The 10,435-nt window shown below is 33.6% G+C and overlaps 1 protein-coding gene across 1 annotated transcript; it reads right to left on the minus strand.

The window, feature by feature from the left end:
* Nucleotides 1–4,844: 4,844 nt before the first annotated feature.
* On the minus strand, nt 4,845–6,784 carry LOC134689786 (uncharacterized). Its single transcript, XM_063549755.1, has 2 exons — nt 6,520–6,784; nt 4,845–5,836 (listed from the first exon to the last, which is right to left on the minus strand). Exons 1-2 carry the CDS (start codon nt 6,782–6,784, stop codon nt 4,845–4,847), a joined length of 1,257 nt encoding a protein of 418 aa, XP_063405825.1.
* Nucleotides 6,785–10,435: the final 3,651 nt, after the last annotated feature.

The following is a 10,435-nucleotide window of genomic DNA, read 5'->3' on the forward strand; positions in this document are numbered from 1 at the left end:
TATAAAATCAGGTTTCATCCACAATTTTCCTCATAAGAAAATGTATGTACTAAGTCTGGAATACGACAGCTGTTATCCATTCGTTTAATGTGTTTGAGCTTTTGATATTGCCATTTGATTAGGGAAATCACTTTTAAAAAGCACATGAATTTCTTATATAAGCAGAATAGGTGGTAACTGAAAGGTGATGTCTTATTCAAAAGCTTAAGAATGGCTACTTACGTAGTTTGGAAAGAGCGGCCTTCTGTCTAGTTTAAACATATTTATTTGTAGTGGATTAGGAAACAAGTTATTTTAGTATTACAACTTATATAAATCCCTCTCCATTTTGCGGGTGCGAGTGCTGCCATTGTAGCGGCATTAGCCTACTCTTTTTCGAAATCTACAAGGGTGTCTTTTACTTGCAAGAGATATTGCTCTCTCTCACACGGGGGAGCCATTTATCGTTCCCATCCTACGGACTAGCATCGTTTCTCAAGACCATACTCGCAAATGGCGTCGAGGGAGAGCCGAAAATTCAGTCCCTGAAATTACCCCCCCCCCCCCCCCCCCCGGAACGAGGATCGAACCAGGCCTTCTGTCTAAATATGTCTTGTAATATTAGAGAGATTAGCTTTATTGCACTCATTGAATCTTAAAATTGAGAATGGAAATGGGGAATGTGTCAAAGAGACAACAACCCGACCATAGAAAATACAAAAGCAAAAGGTCACCAACAGGTCTTCAATGTAGCGAGAAATTCCCGCACCATGAGGCGTCCTTCAGCTGGCTCCTAAACAAATATATACTAGTGATAATGAACGCCATACTAATTTCCACATTGTACACTAGAAACTAAAATTAAAATAATACAAGACTAACAAAGGCCAGAGGTTCCTGACTTGGGACAGGCGCAAACTTGCGGCGGGGTTAAACATGTTTGTGAGATTGCAACTCTCCCCTATACCTCTAGCCAATGTAGAAAAGTAAACGCATAACAATACGCACATTAAAATTCAGCTCAAGAGAAGTCCGAGTCTGATGTCAGAAAATGTAACCAAAGAAAATAAACAAAATGACAATAATACATAAATAACAACAGACTACTAGCAGTTAACTGACATAACAGCTCCAGACTTCTATTAAATTGACTGAAAGATTATGCTTTCCTCATATGAACATCAGGCACAATCTTTCCCTTTAGAGGTTTAGTATCACACCATCATAACATATATGAGAAGAACATAACCCGTGTCTGCCTTATTTTTATATTTAAATGTTCTCATGGTTCTCTCGGTTGTTCTTTTTGCAGGTATGACAACCATGCTGATGCCCAGTCAATGAAAGTATCCTAGGATATGTCCTAATGTATGTCTTAGAAAATTATTTAGGATGGTCTGAGACATGTCTTAGGATGTGAAACAAAGCTATCTTAGAACAGTCATAACTACGATGGTCCTTTGATGTCAGCCAAAGCCGGAACACTATCCAGCTATCCCTGTCAAGCTTTCTGCGTCAGAAGGCAGGATCAGCAAATAACCTGGTAATCAAGCAAACAATAAATAGTGTAACAATAAAAGAAGATGTAGTATAATTGCACATAAGACAACTCTCCACAAGAGACCAAATGACATAGAAATCTGATGTCAGAAGATGTAACCAAAGAAAATAAACAAAATGACAATAATACATAAATAACAACAGACTACTAGCAGTTAACTGACATAACAGCTCCAGACTTCTATTAAATTGACTGAAAGATTATGCTTTCCTCATATGAACATCAGGCACAATCTTTCCCTTTAGAGGTTTAGTATCACACCATCATAACATATATGAGAAGAACATAACCCGTGTCTGCCTTATTTTTATATTTAAATGTTCTCATGGTTCTCTCGGTTGTTCTTTTTGCAGGTATGACAACCATGCTGATGCCCAGTCAATGAAAGTATCCTAGGATATGTCCTAATGTATGTCTTAGAAAATTATTTAGGATGGTCTGAGACATGTCTTAGGATGTGAAACAAAGCTATCTTAGAACAGTCATAACTACGATGGTCCTTTGATGTCAGCCAAAGCCGGAACACTATCCAGCTATCCCTGTCAAGCTTTCTGCGTCAGAAGGCAGGATCAGCAAATAACCTGGTAATCAAGCAAACAATAAATAGTGTAACAATAAAAGAAGATGTAGTATAATTGCACATAAGACAACTCTCCACAAGAGACCAAATGACATAGAAATCAACAGCTATAGGTTACAGTACGGTCTTCACAATGAGCAAAACCAATACCACTGACAGCTATAAAAAGGCCCCTAAATCATGTAAATGTAGTAAAAGTTCACTAACCAAAATCAAAGTAAATTTATGAGAAACATATTATTGGTTTTTAATCATGCAAAAAAATTACTGTTTCCTAAAATTCTAGGGAGGTTTGACAAATTAATGTTGTCTAAAAATTACAAACCTTGAACATGTTAAATATGTTAATGTTTAATTATGTTTTGTTTATCCATCAAATTGAATAAAATATAGAAAAATGTCATATGTAGTTATCTCACGCAGCTGCTGATACTATTTTCTTTCTCATAAACAACTTCCTTTCAATTTTAGAGAAGATTCAACCATAGTGCAAATGTAAGAACATGCTAGTTTCTAACAAATGGTTTCTTCTTTTTTGGTGTTTTTTTATCTTCATTTATTAACCCTAAAATTAGTCTTGTTTCATTGGAAAGAGTACTGACTACTCATGTTTCATATAATAAAGTGTCTAACAGAGCATACTCAACACTCAATGGCTTTAGTGTAAAGACGTCATAAACAGTCAGAGAAAAGCATTACCATGTGCAGTGCCAAAAATTTAGGTATCAAAAGATTATAGAACTGTGAAACCTTCACTAAATGGTAAGACTGCTTGAAAATAAGTTCAAATGAAAAATAATAAATTTCTCATGGGTATATATACACCTCGCCAAAAGTTAAGCAACACCTAAATATTTTTGCTTCTAATTTTTGTTTTACAATTAAATTTGAAACAGTTACTGCTTTTTTTCCATATATTTTGTTAATCTATTGTTAATTGACTGGTAAACATTCAGGTCTGAATTTAATTCCTAGGTAGATTAAAAAACGGGTTTTCGAAAATTACATACACGTTTTCTTTCCAAGTTTAGTGCGATGAAATATAACTGTTAACCGCAGACTAAATTGCGCCAATTTACGTGCCTGTAGACCATGCCGTCAAAAGACCATTGCTGACTCGTATGCATCGTCAAGCGCGACATCAGCGGTCACGTGACCACAGCAATTGGACTTTGAGACAATGGCGTCAAGTCCATTGGTCTTACGAGTGCAGATTCCTCCTACATCCTATTGATGGGCACATGCGCGTATGGCGTCCTCGGAATACAAGACACATTGCATCCTGGTAACGGCAGCGTTTGGTTGTGGGGGTATGACAGTTTGGGGATGCTTTGTATTTGACTGAAAAATTAACCTTTATGGTCTGGATGGGACTGTAACGGTTTGAAAATATCGCGATAAAAGCATCCGAGATATTGTTGAGCCACATTTTGACAATAACAATCTTGCAACTAGACCGATACTCATGGTCGAGAATGCTAGACCACACAGAGAACGCATTGTACTCTATAATTTACGGCAGGAGGCAATTGACACGATTCCTTGGACACCCATACCACCGGATATGGTTTCCGTTTAGCATGTTTGAGATGATATTGCTCGAAAAGTCAACAACAGGGTTCCAGCTAGTAAGAATTTACAGGAATTACGAGCAGCCTTGATTAATGAATGGCAAAGAATTTCTGGTAGAACATTACTTCACGTAGTTCAAAGCACGAGACGACGCGTTGCTGCATTTTTCCGGAAGCGTGGAGGATACAATCGCTACTCGCTAATTTATTCACAAACTGTTACTCTCTAGTTTTGAAAAGAATAGTGTGTATGGTGCAGAGCAAACTTAATAATAACTTCAGTTAAAGTTAAAACTGTATCTTGTATTTTATTTTACCATATAACAACTATTTTTCCCAAAATGAAACAGTCAAAAGTTCAGTCATGAAAACAGTCCAAACTTCCGCTTTTCAATTAACATTCTATATGTTCTTATAAAACACAAATTCAGGTCACTGTACCAATAATTCGATGAGTTATGTATTCAGTAAAAAACGATTCTGGAAAATTATCAAGTGTTGCTTAACTTTTGGCGAGGTGTACATTATAAACAAAAACACAACAGCGAAAAGCAATACCACAGTCGTAGCAACACTTCACTTTATCTTGATTGTGAAATGACTGATTGCGATATCACAATTTGTTTAGCCTTTTTCACATGTTTCATGATCAACAGGGAACAGGATATGCTTACTTTGCAGGAGCACCTAAGTTCACCAACAGTTTTGATTGTGTTTGTTTTGTAAAGTTCTTAGTTTAATGTTATGCAATGTTAATAAACCGTTGTTAGTCTCTACGTCGTTTTTCTTTATGATCGTTGTATTGTCGTATTGTTTCTCCAGATTTTTCTTGGTCTCTTTTGTTATGTTCTGTGTTTTTTTAATCAAGGTCTGAAAGTAAGCGAAAATGTAAACAATACGTTACTGTCTTCAAATACATTTAAAAATTAGTTCCGGATTCAGCCTGAAAACGAACAGAAGTAAGATATTTTGTACAAATTTTAATCCACTGTACAAATGAATACACCAGTAAGATGTGAAAAAGAACGTAATACAATGTTTGTTAATAATCATTTTTTTAACATATATGATTAAGATGCGAATACTATTCATTGTTCTACAGCACAGTATCTTACTCCTTACTATGCTCAGTAGAGTATATCATGGATATGTTTTAGGCAATTTCACAAATGAGAACTTTTCCAGTATCATAAAATGTCAACAAAAATTTATTACTGTTTGGTTGAAATCGAAGTACCCATGGTATATTTGATATAGTCGGGTCTATTTGAGATATAGGAATGATTCTTATAAGTTGACCCGTGGATGTCAGCTGATGAATATTTTTATGTGAATAACCAGCGACGTAAATGTTCCTTTCATAGTCCATGTCCTGACTGTAAGATAAACTTAATTGGCTATTGGCATATTCAAATCCTTTGCTTTTTGACGAGTTGAAGCAAACAGAATTTTGGGCATGCATATAAATGTATTCGTCTTTCTCGTAACAAGTGACAAATCGTGTGTCTATCCCCGATTTAAAGGCTTTCTTTTTTTGACAAGATTCACAATTCAACCACGTGATCGATCTAGAGTTACGATCAGCCGTTAAAAACTCCCCATCTAGATAACTTAGTCCATAAACAGGAACATCGACACTTAGTGTACGGATTAAAGTAAATGGTTTTATTTCCAGTAAATTAATTTGTCGTGAATCCGAAGCTACTGCTATTTTCCTATCACTCATACTTGCAACGTCGGTTGGTGATGACGCAATCTTTAATTCCTCTTTCATTACTCCATTAAGATCGCAGCGCAGTATTTTGAAATTCACCCAGTCTGTCAGAATGATATTATCATCGATAAAAACTCCGCTTAACACTCTTAGACCACCTCTGTTTACATCAACGGCAATGGTTGCTAGAACTTTAACACATCCTGAATGAAAATTAACTTTCTTTAACCCAGTTCCTAGTTGTACTGATCTTTCTGTGACCTTCAAACTACCAAGACAGTTTAGGGTGATGACTTCTTGTTTGAATGATACCGACACGTCCTTTATTTCACGTTCTACCTTTGATATATCTTTCTCAATCTGAGGTATTCTACTTGAAATTTCTTCCATTTTCATCAGGACTTGGAGTTCGGAACCTTGCAGAGTGCATGCTTCAAATATATTTTTCCACTTATCAACAGTACTTTCAAACTCGACAACTCAGTAGCTTCGTAGCACATTTTTAGATATATCTTTTTCTTCGTAGCATGTGCTTCGTTCTGTAACTGAAGTTCAAGTTCATTGAAACGGCTGATAAATTTATCCTTTTGGGATTTGATATCATTCAGGGCAACTTCAATACCTTCTTCAAAAGTTGTCATGCTGTCTTTATGTATTATAATACCTTTCCCTAATTTGTCACTGGTTTCTACTTATTTTGTCATGAGTTCTCGTGCTTTCGTTGATTGCTTTATACCAGAAGTTGCTTTGTCTACGGTGACAACCTCTTCACATTTGCTATGATGGACCGTAGCACAAACTGTACAACATGGTTTCAAGTGATCCTTGCAAAATATTTCAATATTCTTGTCCGGATGTTCTTCACAATTCACAAGACTGAAATTTGTAGATAAAGTGGTGAATTCGTCTATCTTTTGAATTGGCATTATTTTGTGTTTTCTTTCAATTTTATATAACTTATGATTAGCTTGGCATGGTTCGCAATATGATTCTTCGCATACAGTGCAAAAAGAGACTGCCTTCTTTGAAACGTTTTTTTGTTCACATGTATCGCAAAGCTTTTCCGATTTCTGTTTCGCGCTTCTATCAATCATTGAAACTATAAAATGATTACCTGGTAATTGTTTAGCCCATGTTTCTGGTCTACCTTGACTTTCAGTGATAGGAACTAGATTTCGGCAGACTAGACATTTGAATCCAACGGAATTTTCTTCTTTAACAATTGACAGAATATAAGTATTAACACATAACTCACAAAATGTATGCAGACATGGTAAATACTTCGGATTTCTGTAAGTCTCAAGACATAACGAGCAAGTCAATAAATCATCATAATCTTTTTTCACATTAGCTTTCTGTGCTTCTTGTATTGACGCCATTTTCTTTGTATGTCTCTTAACTACCTGGTTTAAAGTTCATTGTTGTTTACCTTTAGTCACATGATATTTAAATCTAAAAATACTGTGGAATACATATAAAGTTTATCATTACAACAAAATGTTATTCCACGAAACTAATTTTATATTTATTTGTCTCTTATCTTATTCAAATAAAATGGAATTGAAAAAAACAAACACTAGCAAAACACAATGAAAAATAGAAAATAGAAAATATAACAATGAATAAGATCTAAATTGTTATTATGGTTATCTTTTCATATAATTTAAATTTCATACGTGTATAACTGCAATCTAAGAAAATGAAGTTACATATGCACTTAGAATTACTTTTTGTCGAATTTTGAGAAAAACGATCACAAATAAACGCTTTCGTTTTAGTAACAACAGCATTATGAGCATCGTGAATAGCAAGTTCAAAACATCTAATAAAGCTGATCTAAGATGTCAACACTCAGTTTGATATGGGTTTATTATTGAGTAAAACAATTTTTTTTCAACCGCAACACACAAATAGTATTACAATAAGAACTTTGACTTTTACAAAAGATGTTCGAATCCGAAATTAATGGAATTTTATGCGACTGTTATACAAGTGAGAGGTTTAGCTAGCTATAAAACCAGGTTTAATTCACAATTTTCTTCATAAGAAAATGTTTGTACTAAGTCTGGAATACGACTGCTGTTATCCATTCGTTTAATGTTTTTGAGCTTTTGATTTTGCCATTTGATTAGGGACATCATTTAAGCACATTCATTTCTTTTATAAGCAGAAAAGGTGGTAAAGAGGATGTCTTATTCAAAAGCTTAAGAATTGCTATGAACGTAGTTTGAAAAGAAGCCTTCTGTCCAAATATGTCTTGTAATATCAGCCTCATTGCACTTATTGAGTCATCCTTATTTTTAAATGTAAATGTTCTCCCAGTTGTTCTTATTGCAGGTATGACAACCATGCTGGGGACTAGTCAATGGAAGTATCCTAGGATATGTCTTAAGACATTATTTAGAATTGTTTCACGACATGTCGGAGACATGTCTTAGGATGTAAAACAAAGCGAAATCTTAGAACAGTCATAACTACGATGGTCATATGACCATCCTTACACAATTAGCTAATTATAAAAAAGATGTAGAGATTTCAATAACCTACATTTTATTGTATTTCAGTGTATACGTAATTTTTTTAAAACAAATTAAAAGTATTAAAAAAAAAAACACAACTTTAAAATAAACTTTAACCACTGAACCATGCAAATGCGGACACGATTAGATGACACCTACCAGTTGGACATGTTCACATTACAATCATTTCATACACTAAATAAAGGAGACCTGTTGCTAATAGTATCTGAAATATGGACTTAATATTGATCAATGATCCCTGAAATTAGGTCGAGATCAAAAGAGGGCTGTCGATCGGCATTAGGACCTTGCTAAGTACGTATAACACACTTACTTAATATAATTACCCTTTTACTCATAATAAGAAAGAAATAAACATTACAAAAAATCTCTTTATAACTTTTTTTTCCATTAGTCACTGAACACAAAAATGAGGTCAAGGACAATAGACATATGACAGATAGGAACTTCATAACATAAGGCATCTATATGAAAAGTATAAAGCATCCAAGTTTTCATCCTTCTAAAATATAAAGCTTTCAGAAGTCATCCGAAGCCATACCACTATCCCTTTCAAGCTTTCTGTGTCAGAAGTCAGGCTCGACAAATAACCTGGTAATCAAGCAAACAACAAACAATAGTGTAATAATAAAAGATGTGGTATAATTGCCAATATAAGACAACAAGACAACTCTCCACAAGAAACCAAATGACACAGAAATTAACAATTTTAGGTCACCCTAAAACCTTAAACAATGAGCAATGCCCATACCGCATAGTCAGCTATGAAAGGCCCCCAAATGAGATAAGGTTTACTACCAAAACAAACTAAATGTAAAATAAAATATATTAGTTTTTATCCATGTAAGTCCCTAATCATAAGGCAAAATCAAAAGCTCAAACTAAAGGATAGCAACTGTTATATTCCTGACAAAATGGTACAGGTATAGAATGAGTAAGTCCCATATGGTATTATGTTTGTAATTAGCCAGTTTATATAGAACTTTTTTGTGTGAAGTCAGACACAGTTTATTTGTAAGTGGCATGTCTTTGTGAGTATTGCTTGAAAGTCAGGGGTTGGAGTCATAAAACTTTTCTCAGTGATTGGAGCACAAAAATCATGCTCGAAACATGAAATCCAATATTTTGATCGGTTGATTCTTGAGTCTAAGTACAAAAATCATGCTCGAAAGTTTTATGAACGCAAGGCCAGATCCTGGGTAGACAATACAAAAATGATTCATAATTTTCTCTTTGTACTCTATGATTGATTGTTGGTGTTTTCCACAACTTCCTGCACTATGGGCTATCTCAGGCTAATCTGTTTATATAAGGAGACAGTTTGGAGTGTCTAGGGAGAATAACTGACCTTGGACAGGAACCCTGACAATCCAGTTCATATAAGATTTGAGTCAAACACACCAACAAGAGGCTCATAACAACTTATATTTTCCTAAAATCCTTCACCATGCTACATTTGTGTAAAATATATAAAATGCAAAATGACCAATATGTCAAATGGAGTGAAAAGAGAAATCACAAAAATACTGAACATTAAGGAAAATTCAAAAAGGAAAGATCCTAATAAAATGGCAAAATCAAAAGCTCAAACTCATGGATATGAGTGAGATTTTTCAAAGCAATTTTATAAGAATAACCATAAGGGAGATGAAGTAATACAAAAACAAAGTGAATAAATAATTTTTTTATTCAAAAATGAAGAATACTAAATTACTAAATGTTGTACTAAACAAATAGACAATAAAAAAAATGTAAAAACTTAACAATTTTTCCAAAGTAATGTAAAATTTTAACAAAAACACAATAAATATCACATTTTGAACATGTGTCTCTAAATAATGACAATAATTACAAGTATTGGATTCAACAAATATGGTTTAAAAAAATAGTAACTTAAGTTTTATTGGTCTAATTTGTTTTTAAGCATAGATATTTTAATTTCTTAAATAAAAGGCTACAAAAGTTTTGACTTGCTTTTGGTAATAAAAACAGTAACAGGAGCCTTAATTCTAGGTTAAAATTTAAAGCTTTTTTTGTTTATACAAAAGTTGCTGGAAAACTTTTGTCTTAATTCTTGTTTTGAAAAAGTGGTGGTTGTATGTAATTTTCAATTTATAAAGATAGATTAAGAAAAAGTTGATTTAGGTGTGTACACTAGGTGATAAAATGTATCGCACTCCAATACAACATTAATGCTTTGTGTTTCTCCATAAAATCATATTCAATTAACTTTTTATTGGTTTAAAAAAAAACAACACTGAACAACCATTCAGCCATTTTGGTTGAAATATACAATGAACTTTTAGTAGGCTCTTTCATTTAATGATTTAAAAAAAAAACATGAACAATGCCATAAAAAATGTGTAAACCTGATACTTCATTAAATATAAATAATAATTAATACATACCATAAAAAATACAAAAACTGTTATATAAATCAAATAAATTTGTATAACAAATGTTAAGCAATGGTATAAAATCTCTTAATAT

Source organism: Mytilus trossulus, chromosome 11 (genome assembly GCF_036588685.1).
Source record: "Mytilus trossulus isolate FHL-02 chromosome 11, PNRI_Mtr1.1.1.hap1, whole genome shotgun sequence".
Classification (NCBI taxonomy): Eukaryota; Metazoa; Mollusca; class Bivalvia; order Mytilida; family Mytilidae; genus Mytilus; species Mytilus trossulus.